The sequence below is a fragment of the Poeciliopsis prolifica genome, unplaced genomic scaffold, assembly GCF_027474105.1.
Source record: "Poeciliopsis prolifica strain line A6 unplaced genomic scaffold, Auburn_PproV2 SCAFFOLD046, whole genome shotgun sequence".
Taxonomy (NCBI): Eukaryota; Metazoa; Chordata; class Actinopteri; order Cyprinodontiformes; family Poeciliidae; genus Poeciliopsis; species Poeciliopsis prolifica.
This window is the reverse complement of record NW_026562421.1, coordinates 2766975-2784910: the sequence shown is the minus strand read 5'-3', so window position 1 is coordinate 2784910 and position 17936 is coordinate 2766975. Positions and strand designations below refer to the sequence as shown.

General features: G+C 39.5%; 3 protein-coding genes across 7 annotated transcripts in view; 2 read left to right on the top strand and 1 right to left on the bottom strand.

Moving 5' to 3' along the window:
* The window catches only part of agap2 (ArfGAP with GTPase domain, ankyrin repeat and PH domain 2), a 46348-nt gene extending 44743 nt beyond the window's left edge, over positions 1-1605 (top strand). For all 5 annotated transcript variants that reach the window (XM_055056887.1, XM_055056886.1, XM_055056884.1 and 2 more), the window contains one exon: positions 345-1605. In XM_055056887.1, the coding sequence (XP_054912862.1) occupies positions 345-551 (207 nt within the window). In that variant the 3' untranslated portion in view covers positions 552-1605. The remainder of the gene's footprint in view (positions 1-344) is intronic.
* A 1026-nt stretch (positions 1606-2631) lies between these two features.
* LOC129377199 (zinc finger and BTB domain-containing protein 39) lies at positions 2632-9648 on the top strand. The gene is made up of 5 exons (XM_055056992.1): positions 2632-2736; positions 3667-4250; positions 4800-5283; positions 5666-6019; positions 6820-9648. The coding sequence occupies exons 2-5, from the start codon at positions 3700-3702 to the stop codon at positions 7708-7710; spliced, it is 2280 nt and encodes a 759-aa protein (XP_054912967.1). The 5' UTR covers positions 2632-2736; positions 3667-3699; the 3' UTR covers positions 7711-9648.
* Positions 9649-11195: 1547 nt separating this feature from the next.
* Positions 11196-15194, bottom strand: gpr182 (G protein-coupled receptor 182). Its single transcript, XM_055056993.1, has 2 exons — positions 15080-15194; positions 11196-12725 (listed from the first exon to the last, which is right to left on the bottom strand). Exon 2 carries the CDS (start codon positions 12720-12722, stop codon positions 11634-11636), a length of 1089 nt encoding a protein of 362 aa, XP_054912968.1. The 5' UTR covers positions 12723-12725; positions 15080-15194; the 3' UTR covers positions 11196-11633.
* Between the last annotated feature and the right edge of the window lie 2742 nt (positions 15195-17936).

Genomic DNA, 17936 nt, shown 5'->3' with positions numbered 1-17936 from the left:
AACAATATTATCCAAAGTCGACTGTTTTTGGGCTTCATATCAGGTTATAATCTTATTCCCTCATTAAAACATGCAGAGTGTTGCCTTGATTCTTTCATGCATGTTTGAGAAAGCCTTTTATCTCCATGGCAACCATGGAATATGGGCGGAGTTTCAGAAAGAGCAGGAGTTTCTTAAAGAGACGGAGGCCCAATTTCAAGCTGTTAAATTACATAGTTACATTTCATATCTACATTTTTGCAATAACTGAAATGTTATAAAATGACTGTTTATGCCTGCAAAACACATAACACTGCCCCTTTAAGGAATTTTAAGTGTTTCCTCTTATATTTATTCTCTCACAGTATGGAATCGACGTGAAAGCGAAGGACAGCCAAGGTCAGACGCCCATGATGATCGCCAGAAAAACCGGGAGCAAAGGCTGCATGGATATTTTGCTCCAACACGGATGCTCCAACGAAGCGTCCCCCGCCGCCGCCACGCCGGTCCTCTCCCGTCGCTCCAGCACTGCCAGCCTGGGCCGGACCAGCTCCAGGAAGTGGGTGTCGTAGCCCGGACGTACCGGACGGACGCCCAGAAGTTCATGACGGGATGAAACAATGTAATGAGTAAAAAGACAGAAGAAAAAACAGTTACTGAAGACTGAACAACATATCAAACAACGTGAAAGCAATATTCATCTGGGGAGTCAATCACTGACGTATTGCTGAAATGCCGTCCTGTAGAGCCGTAGCCGTCTTCTGTCATTCTTAGCACAGCCAGCCAGTCTGTCCGCTTCAGTCCCACTTCCTCCTGATGAAGTGCAATAATCCAGCTGTGATGATGAAGAGCAACGGCTTTAAGTGTGAACTGCATCAGCCGACAGCGTGCTCATCATCCGAGGATTTTTCTTGTGACTGGACCAAATTTTTGTTTTTCTTTGGCTTTAAAAATGAAACCTGAAAACAAATCGGCGGAGAAAATACAGCTAGAAAACAAAATCTTTGTTCCAAGCAGAGAGCAAAATATATACAACACCTGCAAAGTTCAGCGAAAACGCACCCAAAGGGACTCAGCTTTGTAAAAAAAAAAAAAAAAAAAGTTTGTTGAAAATATGTTGGGTTTGTTTTTCATTGTCTTTTATAATTTCTTATTGCCGTACATTCCACGAAGCGCAGTGAGCAGATGTGAACATGCAGTATGTAACCATGTGTTGAAACATTTTATTCTGGATCGCAGAGACGACTACATGAAGATGCTACTCACATTTATATTACTGTTGTGTATTGATCTCATGGTTTTAAAAAGTCAAGTATGAAGAAGTTTGGGACACTTTGTGAATCATGTGAATTCCTCATGACTTAAATGAAAATAAAAACATTTTTTATTAGCAATAACGGGATTGTTTTGTTTGTCTTTCCTTTCACAGTTTGTAGTTTTGCCTTTCTGAAATGAATTTCCTTGTATGTTGGTCGTTTTTGTTTTTTATGGAGGCGGTTAGTGGTTTTATGGAGTTTATTGACAAAGATGTTATTCTTGACGCATTACTCTGGAAATCAAGTATGGAGCACGATTGTTGAGGCTCACTTTCTTTTCTAAAAAATAAATGACATATTCCTGAAAATATCTATAAACTGACTTTTCTCATTCCTTCTGTGAGCGTTAGAGCCAGGCCACAGACATTTTTTAATTGTTTAATTATGACAACATAATTATAATAATAGCAGAATAAAGACGCTATTTTATCACTTATGCTGGCCTTGATATTCCATTGCAGAGCTTCTCTGAATTCAAAGTCAAGATAAATAGATGCTTTATGGTGAGCTGTTTCTAATGGGGGAGTCTTAATGATAATAATAGTAATGACAGTAACAATGATGATGAAGCGTCAAACAAGATGGCTGCTTTGGATGCTGAGAACTTGAAGGAATGCATCAGTAAAAAACAAAACAAAACATTTTACAAAATTAAATCTTCAAAAGTAAAACAAAAACTTGACTAATTGATAAAATAAATTTATCACTCAGTCGTAGTCGAGGTCAGAAACTAAACCGGAGGGAGAGATGGCTGTTAGCAGATTATAATAATCAGAATGAGAGGACCATGTCTTGCCTTATAAAGGCTAAAACTAGAAAGGTTTTATCCCCTACATCCACTTGGATTTTACACACAGAATAGTGCAAAATCAAACTGTCTATAACTTGTGCTTCTATTTAGAAATGTATGCTTGATACATATCAGACTCTGTAGTTTGTTGCTGTTGTTCCCCCTGCTTAGTGAGGGACTTCCTTTTCCTGAGACACATCAACATTTTGTAAACAGTATGCACCTTTTTAAATATTCTGTTCATTTTTAACACATATTCACATGATGATGTCTGAGCTCATTTTGTATTCATTTGTGAAAAAATGATTTAATTGCACTTTACCTTATTTTAATTATAATCAAATATATATTATACATATATAACAAATATGTATTATAGTTGAGGAAAGAGTTGGGACATCCTATCCTGGTGTTATAGGGTGTCCTATAGCACCCTATAACAACAACTGCAAGTGTGTTGCGCTGCTTTGTTGTCTGCAGCGCGACCTCCAGACGGAAGAGGGCGACATCTCCGGTTCAATCTCAGCGTCATATGTCATAAATGTGCGACGGCTCGTCAAAACTGCGCTATAATTAACGTGGAGAGACGCCTGAGTCTGAAAACAAAGGAAAACAGGAGCTTTTTGTCTGCTTGGACGCCTTTTGTAATGGGTGAGTCTTCATGATAATAATAACAATAACGACAGTAACAATGATAATGATGTTTTATTGATGTAAATCGAGCGTTAGCGGCGGGTTTGAGGTGTTTGTGAGCGGAGATGTCTGGATGTCTCTGAGCTCCGTTAGTTTTATTCAAAGCAGCAGATCGAGTTCTGTAAAAGTTGATTTAAATCAGTGTATCTTTAAAAGTGAAGCTCACATATTCTATAGATTTAATTTAAGTATTAATTACTGGTTATTTTGTGTAGGTAAAGCTTGTTGCTGTAGCTGTTTTTGGTCCACTGTGTGTAATTTTAGAGCAGTTTCTCTTGTGAAAAGCTTTATGAAGGTTCTGGTTTCATTTGCGAGCAGTACTTGGGTCAGGAACCGATACTGGGCTGATTTATCATCGTGTCGCGGTCCTTGATGTCCAACTGGACGGACCTGAACCTCACTGAGACTCTGTGAGGTTTGATTATGTCAAGAGAAAGTCGCGCTGAAGAGCTACTTACTAATGAAGAAATCCGCTTCTCATCCAGACTGTTTAATTCATGCAAAAGGAGCCTTGACTAAGTGTAGCAGAGAGAAAAATGTGTTTGTGTATATATGATAAAATGATTGAATTTTGCACGAAATAATAACAATAGTAAAATTTATTTGTGGTGAGATTTTTTATCCTTAATTATCTTTGCATATTTGCTTTTATTGATCTTAAATGTAAAACCTTTTTATTTTTTTTACAGTTTTGGTTTAATGACTGCATTGAGTGTGTTCTTTCAGTATTTGGTAATTTCTTATCTTATATTCTACAGTTAACGATTAATCATTTACTAAATTAGCTGATGATTCTGTTTATAATTGATTAATTAACCCTGCATAATAAATCAGCTTCAGAGAAGAATTGCTGCAGTGATGAGCTAACCTGTGCGTTTTTCTCTCCAGGAGGTCAGTAGGAGGTCAGCGGCGGCAGCAGGGATGCGGATCCAGCTGAAGGCTCCCGGCCACGCCGCCACCCTACTGGCAGAGCTCAACCGCTGCCGGCTGACACGTCAGTATTGCGACGTGTTCCTGCAGGTTGGCAGCCGGACGTTTGCGGCGCACCGCGCGGTGCTGGCCTGCGCCGGCACGTACTTTCACAACCTGTTCAGCCGGGCGCCGACCACGATGTCGCCAGCATTTTCACTGGAGTTTGTCTCGCCGGCCAACTTCGAGAAGATCTTGACGTTCATCTATGCCGGGGAGATCCTGATCGACCTTATCGACGTCGGCGTGCTGTACGAGCTGGCGGAGAGGCTCGGTGTCGGAGAGCTGGTGCGGGCGTGCCACACCACCTTTCCGGACTTGCAGGTTTCTGCTAAAGTGGGTCGAGATGGAGATCTGCCGTTGGACTCGGGGTTGGTCAGCGGCGGTGTGACCTCTGATCCATCGTTGTGCTCCTCCGCAGCGTCCTGCTCTTCCCTCTCCTCATCGGTCGGTCAGTCTGCGGCGCCGACACCCGCGGCAGCTCCTTCACCTCTTTTCCAGAGGTAGGCAAAGAACACAAAAAATTGTATTTCAGTAAAAGTAAAAAATATCCAACCAAAAAATTACTTGAGTAAAAAAATTTGGTAAAAGGTCTACAGAAGTATTGAGTAACTGATCTAATGATCATTAATGTAATATTTAAAAATTACATCATCAGACAGAGCAAAATGTAAAGTTAAGTAGAAATTCTGGTATTTTAACAATAAAAATGACAATAATTCATGTGAGCAACAAAAAAATAAAATCAGGCAAAATAGTTTTTTTCTCAATAAGTTTCTTTCAAAAATAAAAGTGATGAAACTTTAACAGACTGCAGGTTGTTTCTGTGTCTGGTGAATTTTCTGGTTAAAACATGTTTGGTTTTCGTTCAGTGGGAAGAAAATCCAGAAATCTTACTCATGTAAGAGTAGAGATACTTCATAATGAAATTACTTGAGTACATGTAAAAAGTACAGTGTAATAAAAATACTCATAAAAATAACTTTATTCCAAAAAAACGTTACTCGAGTAAATGTAACTAGTTACTGCCTCTCTGCTCTTTTCCAACCAAGAACCGACAGGTTAGAAACCCAGGAAGCAGATCTGACTCTGGACCTGAAGGCCGAAGACTTCCAGTCCCACATCGGTTACGGACAGATGCCGAGCCGCCCGGCGCTGCAGCTGAAAACCGAGCAGAGCTGCGATGACTGTGTGACGCGTTGCAACCCTGCGCCCTCTGACCTCTGCTCCCTCCCGGACTCCTCCGCTCAGCTCGGACCCGAAGCTCCGACCTCCTCCTCGGGGGAGCCTCCGGCCGGCCTGCAGGGGGCGCCGGTGATGAGCAAACAGGGAGACTGTGTGCTGATGTTTGAGGAGGTTGAAACGAGGGAGAGTAAAGGTGAGATGGAGGAAGAGGAGTGGCGACAGCTGGCTGGAGAAATAATTGAGCTGAGCGACGATGAGACCTACATGGAGGAGGAAGATGAGGAAGATGATCTGGTGTATGTGGAGAACGGCGCAAGAGACGAAGGGAGCAGAAGCGGCCTGGTGGACACGGTTTGTTGCTTAGCAGCAGATTAGCATCACACTTATAATTAATCGGATTAAAGAAAAGATTAAAAAAACAAGGAAGTTTTGAGATTAATCTGACATTTTCTAGAAATTTTTTGGAGATTTCCAAGTTTGAAAAGATAAAAATGTACTAGAAAAATGTCTGGTATTAATTTCAAAAGTTCAGAAGTTTTGGAAAGTTTGAATTTGACTTTTGGACATTTTGTTAAGTTATAAAGTCGAAAAATGTCATTGTTTGAAAGTCACAAAAAAAGAATTCTATAAAATTTCAGAAATTAATCTACAAATTTCCAGGGTCTTTTTGGCATAAATGTACTTTTTTCTTTTTTTTTCTCTCTACATTGACCTTTGTGTTTTTCTCCTGCAGGTGAGCAGAAACCAGCTGTCGTGTAAAGCCTGCTCTGCGCCGCTCCCTGCAGACCCGGTCGCGGTGAAGCGGCACGCCGAGGCTCACCTGACGGAGCTGGGCCTCTGCCGGCTTTGCGGCGCCTCGTTCCCGGACCGGGCCGCCGCCGTGGCCCACTCCCTCTCCCACGTCAGCGTTCAGCTCTTCTCCTGCGAAATGTGTCGGCAGGAGTTCTGCAGGCAGAGCAAACTGCTGCACCACCACCACCAGACGGCCGCCACCTACAGCATCCCGCAGGGGGCGCTGATGAGCGGTGGACAGGGCTCGGAGCTGAAGTGTGCGGTGTGCACCAAAACCCTCAGCAAGGACTTCCAGGTAGATGTTAAAGATAGAGATGTGAATATATTAAAATTTAATGGGTTTTGTTGGAGTTTTTTGTGATAAAATAAAATAAAGTGGTAAATAATTGAGAAATATGTTCATAGGCGTTTACCTTGTTTTTTTCCCTCAACATCTGGAGACAAGCAGACTATTTATAAAAAGGATTTTTTCCCCATAAGAATAAATATAAAGACACAATCAGAATAAGATTTTTAAAATTGAATTTATCAAAAAAAAATTATTTATTAAAATTTTTAATTAAACAAAAATTTAGATACATTTTTTTACATGATTTGCAAAATTCTCATTTGCATGTTTTGTACTTTCATTTGGATTTGCCTGAACAGCCAGATGTTTTTTGGAGTCTGGAAATTAATTTAATTCAAAAATAAACAGAGTTTCCCCCGTTACTTAGCAACAGGAGCACGTTTGGTCAGCTGCTTTAACCACTGCATCTGATGTACAATGGCTGCTGGAAAAGACTAGTGTTTTGTTGACTTACCATCCTGAAACCAGTTGCTGCATCATTGTTGGTTGTGCAGGAGGCTCCACTTCTGCTCTTCAATTTGCAGTCATTTTAAACATTGAGTTGGGGGCGTGGCCAGAAGAATTTGGATTTAAAGTGACAAGACGTCATTCTGACTAAAATCTCTTTCTCTAAGAATGATTTGTGCAGGAAAAATGTAATAAACATGCTTTATGTTGCTCATAGACCTATCTTAACCTGATCAAGGAACCATAATGGGTCACCTTTAAAGCTTTCTGGGTATTTTTGTGTTTCTGTTTCTCCTCAGACGCTCAGAGACCACCTGCTGAGCCATGTGTGTCTGCAGACCCTGACCTGTGGGATCTGCCACCTGCCTCAGCTCTCCCTCTGCTCCCTGCTGTGGCACACACTCGCCCACCTCTCTCTGCCTGTCTTCACCTGCCCTCACTGCGCCTGCTGCTTCGTAGAGCGCCCCCTGCTGGACAGACACATGGCAGCTCATGCCGACGAGGCGGCTGCTAGGGAGAAGAAGCGCCTGGCGCACAAAGCGGAGGAGATGCATTGCTTCTTGTGTCGACAGACGTTCGTTTCCTCCTCTGCCTTCCAGCTCCACCTTGCAATGCACACCTCAGAGACCCTGAACGATGGCGCCGGCGGCAGTGGCTGCCTTGGCAAGCGGAAAGCCGACCATTCCCTGGACTGTCCTCCATCTTCCTCTTCCTCATCTCCCCGTGACGTCGGCGGCCTCTCGAAGATCAACCTGGGTTTGGGGACGGCAATCGGCTTCAGCGTGCCGGAGAAGCTCGGCTTCCCGTCTGCGGCGGGGCAGGACAGTACCGCCGTGGACGGGGCTGTCCGTGGGAAGTGGTACCGCTGTCGCTACTGCGGCAAACGCTTCGCCCACTCGGGGGAGTTCACCTACCACCTGCGGATCCACACCGGAGAGAAGCCGTACCAGTGCAAGGTGTGCCTGCGGTTCTTCAGGGGCCGATCCACCATAATCTGCCACCTGAAGACGCACGCCGGAGCCTTGATGTACCGCTGCACCGTCTGCGGACTCTACTTCTCCACCCTCAAGCTGGTGTCGTCGCACATGGAGCTACACAAAGGCCATCTGCCGGCCGACTTCAACATCGAGCAAACCTTCATGTACAACGACCACTCCAAGGAGCCGCTGCTGCCCGCCGCCGACGCCTGACACACCGAACAGAAGATTTAAGATTAATCTCAGAACTCATCAGCAAAACATGGAGATTTCTGAGCTTAAAAAGTCAAAAAGGTGATAGAAAAATCAGAAATGTTGATATTAATGTTAAGCAAACCTTTTTAGTTTGAAAGTCAAAAGTGTTTCTGAAATCAAGCTTGAAATGTTATTTTTCAGTGGAAGTTATTACTATTTTATTACTATTTTTTATTTATCATGGCCCGTCAGTTTATGTTCTTTATGCTTTCACCATTATTCAATCAGTTTTTCCAGTCAATAGATTCATTCGTTTGTCTCTTTAATCATTTGTTTGCTCAACAAAAACAAATCCAAACAAAAAATGTTGCAGCAAAAGAAAAAATGCCACAAATGGCAAAACAAAAACAACTGAAACTACAAAATGCCACAAAGCAGAAATGCTCCAGACCAGTAGGGGGCACCAACCACCAAATCAGACTGTAAGTAAAGATTTTATGATTTAAATTGGATCTCCAGAAGGAACTCAGAAAATGTGGATTTTATTTACGTTTATTTTTCATACACGCAGTTTTTTACCCTAATATAGAACAGCCACATATTTACGTAGGTAATGTAGCATACTCTAGACTCCCCCTAGTGGCTGGGATGATTCCTGTTTTGTGCAGCAAGTTTGCAACATTTTAAACTTGCTGTTTTTGCTATTTGCAGTATTTTCACTTTTCCCTCCACTTCCAGTGGTTGCACCATTTTTCTGTTGCATTTTTTTGTTGTTTGTGTGTTTTACAGTTTGCATCATTCATCCAAAAATTTTGCAAACATCTGACAAATTAATTTTTATTTTATTTTTTTCAAATATATATTTTAGAATGTTCTGGGAACTCTGGCAGAAATTTTGACTCGTAGTGAGAATTTTCAGCAATCAATTAGTAAAACTGTTTAAAAATTACGTTTTGATTTTTTTTTTTTTGTCCAAAAAATTTCACAGCAAAATTAGGAAACTGTCAGAAAACCTAAGCTATAATCAAACACTTTTTGCATTATGTGGAGGATCCATTGTCGTAGTTTTGTACTTCTGTGTTTGTTTGTGGAAGAAAGAAAAGTCAAGTTGCACTTTTAGGATCTGGTTGAGGTGAAAAGTCAACAACCAACTGGAATATCTCATTTCTCATGTGCCTGTTGAAGAACTAAACATGTTTTTATGTGTGTGAATAAATCCTCTATGTAAGACGTTGGTGAACATGTGTCCTTACAGAAGGCCAGTCAGGTTCAAACTGAAGCTTTTTATCTCTTGAAACACAGAAAGCTGTTGTCTTTATCAAAATTAATCTTTCTAAAAGTTGGGTTTTATTGTCAGTGCGTCATATTTACACTACAGTGTTATTAATACAGCTTGTCATTGTAGCATCCAGAACTAATGTTTTTCTTATTTTTTTGTTGGAGTCCTAAAGTAAAAAATTTTAAACTTTACAGTAAACTAAAGAGTCCATTCCTGATATATTTTTTCTGACTTTGCAGAAAGGAATTTGTTTAGAACAAGGAAGCCGTTCATACTGTAACCATCAACACGTTTCTGTGGTAAATGCCTGTCTTAAGTCATATTTATAGATATTTATTGTTTTTATGCCTTTATACTTTTCCATATCACTTTGTTTTAAAAACGAATAAAATTGATGCCTCTAGGAATATTGTTTCCTATGATTAATTGCCGTTCAGAGTGCCATAAAACCAATCTGTCATCAAATTTCTGCTGATGAACCTGTGGAAGAATGCCGCTGACCTTTGACCTCTTTGGAGCCTGGTCCTTTCCTGCTATTGTGCCGCCTGTGAACTGATGCTCCTCTTCCCCCTTTTCTTTCCTGCTTTCTTCTAAACTGTTGAAACATTCCAGAAATTGAAGTTAATGTTATAAAGATCAGTTGAATGGCTTGTGAAAATAAACACTAAGCTTCCTCACATGTTGCTCAGCATCTTTGATCTCTCCAATAACATTGAAAAAAGAGCAACGTTTTGCTTTCAGGCTCATATTGTACACCTCAAAACCTCTTTATTTTTCTGTAAACATTTATGTCTGATGAAAATAACAGCTAAATACATTTTCAAACCAAAGAAAAATTTTAATTTTAAAGGATCATTTCATACTTTTGATACCTAAAATTAGCCTGATTACAATACAACTTGTTGGTAATATTTGATTCTTGGCTAAATGCTAACATCAAGTGTTGAACTTGATGTTAGCATAGCTTGAAGTGTTAGCATACAAGTGTTGGGACATTATGCTATCTTTCACATAAAGATAGCATATTGCGCTTATCAAAGTGGATTTTTCGTAATAAAGGAACTAGACTGCTAAAGTTAGCATTTTAACTGCTAACAGAAGTTCCTTTAGCTTTAGCCTTGATCGTTAAAGTCATCCAAAATGTAATGTTCAGTACACGTGCTACATTTTATCTAACTATAAAACATACATTTCAGTTAGCAAAGTGGAAGAAGCTAATTCAGTTTAGCTAACATGCTACTGTTATTGCATGCTAACTTTTTGGCATTTTTGAGAGTATAAGAATTGAAATTAGAGTAAAGGAAAGTGCTACCTATTCAATTCAGTTAAGAAAAACAAATGTATTAATCCCAAATGGAAACTAAATGAAACTAAACGTCTTTAAGAGTTGTTGTGTCTAAGGGTTGTTATGTATGTTATTCTGTGGACAGGAAGGATTTCAGTCTTGGAACGAGTGTGAAAAACACAAAGACTGTAGGACATGTTATTAGCGCAGTACTGACAATGTTCCACAGCAACATGTCCTAAATGTTGTTAAAGCCAAGAAGAGACGCTGAAGTAGGGGATGTAATTGACGGGAGACAGTTTGAACTTCTTCCTTCACTCTGTTCCTTGGTCCTGCTCTGCATCCATGTATCTTCATTTGAAACTCCTTCAAGGTTAAAAACACTTTTTGCATCATAACTTAAGTTAGGCGGATATCAGCAAAAGCAAATTACCTAACTTCGTAGAATTTCTGAATGCTAAGTAGACGTTAGCTAACATGTTAGCTAATGGATAAAATGTTACTTGCCGCTAAAGTTATGTAATATGAATTCTATCTTATTCTGATATGTTTGCTAGTAAAACATTTACTAGCAAACATAGTGAAATGCTAACGTTCCAAGTAAGAAGTAAAATGCTAAATGATCAGTATTTTAAAATTGATCAGATTAAAACTAAGCAAGTTATTAAGAAATCTTTTAAAATGCATTTAAGTCACTTCAAAATAAAATGTTTGTTTACTGCAAAACCACATTTGAAAATCATCTGAATGTTGAAGTAGTCATTTTGATGGCTTTTCAAATTAAAGTTAACAGAGTCTTTTCTTAACAAAGGTGACTTATTATAAATCTATGGTCCAAATTTCTTAGTCTTTAGGCATGGACATTAAAACCTCATCTGCAGTTTTTCTAGTACATTGTTGATGGTGATTACAGTTTTTCCAATTTAAACAGAGACGGTCGATGTTTAAAGTGTTTTTTATTCCATATACACAGATCATTACCACATCAGAAATGTTAAATAACCATATAGTGATGTATGCCCTGATTTTATCTGCAAATAAACAGCTGTATTTTTTTGTTTTTCAGTTTAGAATCTCACAAGGTGTCTGACTCCTCAGATGTGTTGTTTACACACATTCCTGGTGTGGCAATATTCTTCCTCTTGTGTTGGAAGATTACAGACATTGGCTCAGGGTCCTGTGGGAGCTGAGCAGCTTTGCAGGAAAAACAAATATTTCCTGCCCTGCTCTACTTAAAACTGATGACATTCATGCACGGATAGTAAGCAGGAAGTGGGATATGAGAGGAAGTTGTGTCCATTAGTTGCCTCTGCTAAACGCCAAAGTCCAGATTTTGCTGAAATAACTCAAAATGTCTGACTCCTGATGATCTTTTTCTTATGACCCGACGTCAGACTGGCTGGTGCTCGCGTTACTCATCTTCCTCTGCCTCCCCGGGTCTTCTTTGCCCCCATTGGGAGTGTTGGGCTTCGGCCCCACTTCCACCTGTTTCGCCATTTCGTCTTTGGGGATGTAGCTTATGACGGTGTTGATCAGATTGCGGCGAAAGCTCTTGCTCAGGAAGTTGTAGAGGAGCGGATTGGCCACGCAGTGGAAAAGCGAGAGACCCTGCACCACAATGAAGGAGAAGTAGAGGGCTTCCACCACGTTGCAGCTGAACATGAAGGGGTCGAGATCGTCAATGATCATCAGCAACATGACCAGGTGGTAGGGCAACCAGCAGGCGACGAACACCAGCGAATACACGTGGACCAACCAGACGTCCCTCCGGCCCTCCACGTCCGGGGCGGTCCTGACCGCCCGGGCGATCAAGACGTTGCAGGTGATGATGATGGCCGCCGGGCCAATGAACTGGAAGATCGTACAGAGGAAGGCGACGGAGACGAACCACTCGGTGAAGTTGTGCTCAGGCAGCATGTAGCAGCCCGGTTCGTCCCACTCTAGGATATCCACATGGACGTTCTCCAACAGGGCCAATAGCAGCGACAGCAGCCACAGACCGGCGCAGATGAGCCACCGCTGGCGGCCGACGACGGGGAGCAGGGTGGGCAGCGATGGTCTGGTCAGCGCCAGGTAGCGCTCCAAGGTCATCAAGGCCAGGAAGAAGGAGCTGCTGTAGAAGTTGACCACGTAGATGAGGTTGGTGACTTTGCAGAGGAAGCTGCCCCACAGCCAGACCTTGTCCAGGGTCACCTCCATCATGAAGAATGGCTGGATAACGATCACCATCAGGTCCGACAGACTCACGTTGATTATGCAGAAGAGGACGCCGCTGGCGGAGTGGCGGCGCCGCCAGTTGACCCAGACGACCAGCAGGTTCTCCAGCAGGCCCACCATGAAGATGAACAGGTAGATGAGGAAGAGGGCGATGCGCCTGTAGTTGGCGTCCAGCTCGATGGTGCACTCATAGATGAACCACGGCGTGCCGTTCAGGAAGTCCAGCGAGTGGTTGTGGTCGAAGGTCATGATCTGAAGGGAGGGCAGAGGAGAAATGCTTTATATCTGGACTCAGTTTTGGTTTCGTCAGAGATAATCTGATTAAACGTTTCAGACGTTATGCAACCGCAGGCGCTGCAGGGGCAGCGGGCGTGCCAAGCAAAATGTTAGGAAAATACAGCAGGTTTAATAACGACCACATTCTGTAAAAACTCAAAACATCAACAAGTATTTTGGTCTAGTTTCTACTGCCGATACCTTTGAACAGTTTCAAAAAACACAAAACTAACTCACAAGTAACTTTTAAGCAAGATATAAAGTCAAAAATGTCTTAATATTCATAAAATATTAAGAAATTAATATTTTCTTAACCCTCCTGTTGTCCTCGGCTCATGTCGACCGAGGACAAGCCCTTAAAAAACATTTTTTTAATTGCAGCTGCATACAGCAACTTTAAATCTAACAGTCCTGCATCAGAACTACGGTGTTCACAACTCAGGTGGAATTTTATGCTGAAGCAATTCAAATGTGAACTTGACGAAAAAAATAAAATAACCAAAACCAGGCCTCGGGTCAAAATGACCCAAAGACTAAGGAAAATTTCAGCAGGAAAAACAAACAGTCTGGAATGGCATCATTGATCTCCATAAAACTGATATTTTTTCAAGTTTGTCCTCCCCTCCTTGGTCCTCAGGTCGACATGACCCGAGGACTAAGGTTGGGTAAGACATGGTTTCCATTTTATAAGTGAAATAATCAGCCAATGAAACTAGTACTTTTTAAATTAAACTAGTACTTTTTAAATTAAACTAGTACTTTTTAAATTAATCACAATTAATCAAATGCATTTGCACTAAAAATTAGGCAAAGATGCTTTGTCTAGCATTACTTTAAACTGAACACTTTAAAGTAATGCTAACTTCATGCAGTGTTGCAGGTTTACTGCAACCTGCAAACTCAACGTTTTCAGCAGTTTTCAGTTCACTGATGTTTTACAGTTAAAATGCAACTTTTGGTAGTTTTTTTCTAGTAAATCTGTCTGTAATTTTACGTTCCTGAAGCTTTAAACATCTCAAAGACTCGGTTCAATCCATCAACTGAACATAGAAAGAGTGTCAACCCCAACACTCTTGGGGTTGACTCCATTTTGTCTCCTCAGAGCAGAATTCATCTAAATTTGTCACTTCTCACATAATTCACCTAGCATGTATTTTAAAGGGTTTGCTTATTTCATAGCGACACAAAATAGTGAATAACACACATAAATATAAAAGGCAAATATGTGGAAGACACTGAAAACATTTAGTAGGGATGAAATCTATCCCTGAAAACTAATTTCACTCTATAAAGCATGGTGGTGGCAGCATCATGCTCTTGAGATTCTTTTCTTCACCAAGTAAGACGAACATAGCATGGCAAACAGTCAGAGCTAGTTTCGGTGACGGCAGAATGGCCTAGTCAAAGTAAAGGCTGGTCACATATGTTGTCACATTGAGCTTGATATACAAAAATAAAAAATAGAAAACATATCTAGATTCCACACCCAAAAAAACTTGCAGCAAAAATGGGATCCTCAGAGTTTTTGTTCAAGATATCGATTGCAAGAGCATGCCACACTTTTCAGATTTTTATCATTTTCTGTTATCACATAAAATCCATTTCCTGGAAATGGCTCACAGATGTGACCTTTTACACTGCGAGAACAAAATATTACTGAGTATTTTTGGTTCAGTTTATCATGCAAATATCTTAGAATACTTGAAATGATACAAAGTAACTTTTTGTGTGAGAAATAGTCGCTGGTTTTAAAAATATATTTTCTTAATATTGTTGAAAAATAAAGCTCAAGTCCCACTGGGAGATTATTTCACTTATAATAAAACATTATTTCCATGTTATAAGTGAAATAATTAACATTTTTGACCTAAAACACGCCGCTGTCTTGCTGAAACGCTACTTTGGAAGTCAGTACAAACAAAACTACAATATTTACACTAGAAATTAGACAAAAATACTTGGTAAGATTTTGGTTTTTTGCAGTGAACAGCTGACAACCAAATCTGCACAAAATCTTTTCATCTTAGTACATTTGAAATATGTCATAACTAACTTACAAGAACCATTTTAGAAAGAAATATTAGCTTTTTTTAAAGTAAACAATTCCTTAATATTGATGAAAACGCACTGGTTCTACTGGTAGATTATTTCAGTAATACAATGGGAAAAATGTCTTGTTAGAAAAACAATAATCTGCTGGTGGAAATATTACTTTTTAATCAATTTGAAAGAGTTATCCAGTGTTATGGTCAAATTTTAAGCATTTTAATGAACATAACAAAACCTTTTTATCCGACTGAAACATTTCCAAACATAAAACTTCATCCTACCTTTCTGTGGAAGCAGGTTTTATTGATTTGAACTCGTGTTTTGGTTTTCCTTCAGCAGGTTTGACTTTTCCTCCCTGCCTGGAGCCGATGCCTTCCAGCTCTGATGCTTCGGCAATCTGAGGGATCAAGCAGACGGGAGTCTCTGCCCTCCCACTTCCCAAGAACACACACACAGATAGCTGGCAGGACATCCTCAGCTAGCGATGAGAAGAGGGACTGAAGTCCAGGAAAACTCAATGAAACTAAGAAAATGTCTGTTTTGCCTTTTTTTCCCCTTCATTTTGTCTCCTCAGAGCAAAATTTATCCACATTTGTCACTTCTTACATAATCCACCTAGCATGTATTTTAAAAGGTTTGCTTGTTTTATAGCAACACAAAATAGTGAATAAAAAGAGAAAAATGTATAAGTTGATGTACATCTTCTGGTCACTCAGGTTCTGGACTTTGACTAAGCCATTCTATGACATGGATGTGCTTTTAATGAAACTCCTCAAAAGTAATTTTGGTCTAATTTCTAGTGGAAATATATTACTATACTTAAAATAAGATATACAACAAAATCACAAGTAACTTTTCAACATGATATAGGAGCTTGTTTTAAGTCAATGATTCCTTAATATTGATTAATTTAAAAAGTACGTTATTTCACTTCTAACAAGACATTTATAAGTGAAATAATCTGCCGATAAAAGAACACAGAGTTTCATTTAATTTCAATGGACAAATAAAAATAGCAGAAAATGTAAAATATCTTAAAAATATATCTGCAGAATTCACACAATCAGGTAACTTCTGAAAGTAATTATAATGGATTTTATTTAATGGCATCATCATTATGGGGACTGACACCACTCTTACTTTTTGAGTAATATTTAAAAAATATTTGATATTGAATATTGAAATATTTGAATAATATTCCTCCAAAATCAGTAAAAGTTTGTGGTTGTAAATTTGCAAAATCAGAAATAATTTTAGTGGTGCAGCTTTGCAGGATACAATAAAAGTAATAGAAAAATCATAAAGGCAAGAATAAAAACTACTGATGGGACTCGATTAAAATTTTTAATCAAGTTATTTTCAGGCTGTTATTAATCAAATTTTAATTGATGACCATCTATGGAAAAAATAAGCAACATTTTCAATGTAAAAACAGTGCAGCTGCTAAACTAGTGATTAAATAGACATATAAGCGCAACAGTAAAGATATTTATTGTTTTTTTATCATTATTGCATCAATAACTAATGCGATTAACTAATCTAAATTTATGCATTAAAGTCTCAAACCTAATGCAAACCAAACAGAATAACTAAGTCAGCTCTGATTTTATGGGAACGTGATTAATTTTCAACCATTTTGTCATTTTAATTTCACGTTGAAATGATTCAGAGGAATCAGGCAGAATGAAGGTGTTTCGGAAAGAAAACTGCATGTTTTTTTCATGACCTTGCAGGAATCTGAGGCACAAAGTCCTGACACAAGAGAACAATGCCAGGAAGCTGACAAGCTGAGAGCTTCAGCGGCCTGAAGGGGTCTTTAACCTCGAACCGGCTGATTTAAACTAAAGTTTCTCCTCTGATTGAAAACGGTGGAGCAGGTCCTCCTGACTGAGCGGAGGTGGAACCGCTGAGCTCAGCATCCCATGGAGATAACGCAGAAACATTTGTGTTGGCTGAGTCCCAGCCTGATTAACAGGAACGAGTCTCTCTGGTGTTCTCACTGGACCATAGATCAGGAGCTGACTGACCCCTCCAGCGATCCCCTGCGTCTGTTCCACGGTCATCCTGCCCGGAGGCCATTGAGCAACTCCACTCTGCCTTTTAGTGCAACAAGTAGGAACCTGTCAGCAGATCTGCTCTCCTTCGATGAAACGGGAAGGAAGCGGTCAGCAGAAACTGACATATCCCAGCAAACCTCGCTGAAGAGGTTTGGAAGAAAACCACAAAACTGTCCGGTGGGCGCCGGGCTGCAGAGGGCGCCACAGAGATGACAGAATAATTACTTCTGGACGGGGATCCAGAGAAAGGAGCAACGAAATGCATTGAATGGTAGCTTCCGGGCTACTTTAGAAGAATAACAGCACTGTCATTGTTATTTTACTGTTTTAATGTCTGGAGAAATGTGGCTAAGTCACATCTCTAGAAATGGGACTAATAATGCTTTTAAATATATTTTTTAAGTCAATTACATTTCTAAATTCGAAAGGACAAAAATTTGTTAGAATAAAAACTCAAATTTTCAGATTAATGTAAAACATTTGCTAGTAAAAACAAGGACATTTCTGAGTTTGAAACGATAAAGATTTGCTTGAAAAAACAAATTATGAGGTTAGTGTCAAAAACAAAAAAACATCTGTTTGAAGACAAAAATTTGCTAGAAAAACTCAAATTTAGATTAATGTAAAGAAATGCTATTAGATGGAAAACAAAAGGAAATTTCTGAATTTGAAAAGATAAAAATTTTTATAAATTTTGAGATTAATCTCTGAACATTTCTAGAAAAATATGAGTTTCAAACATTTTTCACTTTTCAAAATCAGAAAATTTTCAAAAGTTGACAAACTCAGAAATTTACTATTTTTTTCTCTCATAAAATTTCTCAGTAATTCTGACATTTTGGACTTTTTAGACTCAGAAATTTTCTTTTTTTCTTGAAGAAATTTGAGATCAATCTAAAAACGTGAGTTTTTGGGTGTAATTTTTTTATTTTAAATTATCTACAGTCAGCCTAATTAAGTTGTATTAACTTATAGAACTCATATTTTAACAGACATAATTCCAGTAATGCTGCATGAACTCACTACTAACTAAATGCCCCATGTGCAATAGGGGTCTCATTTATAAAACAGTCATATTTGT

What these genes read in the sequence shown, in the direction of transcription:
- LOC129377199 (XM_055056992.1), top strand. Translation starts at nt 3,700, where the DNA reads ATGCGGATCCAGCTGAAGGCTCCCGGCCACGCCGCCACCCTACTGGCA. An exon ending in GAAGCGGCCTGGTGGACACG is followed by an intron (nt 5,284 to 5,665) that starts GTTTGTTGCTTA and finishes TTTCTCCTGCAG; the next exon opens with GTGAGCAGAAACCAGCTGTC. An exon ending in CCCTCAGCAAGGACTTCCAG is followed by an intron (nt 6,020 to 6,819) that starts GTAGATGTTAAA and finishes GTTTCTCCTCAG; the next exon opens with ACGCTCAGAGACCACCTGCT.
- gpr182 (XM_055056993.1), bottom strand. Translation starts at nt 12,722, where the DNA reads ATGACCTTCGACCACAACCACTCGCTGGACTTCCTGAACGGCACGCCG.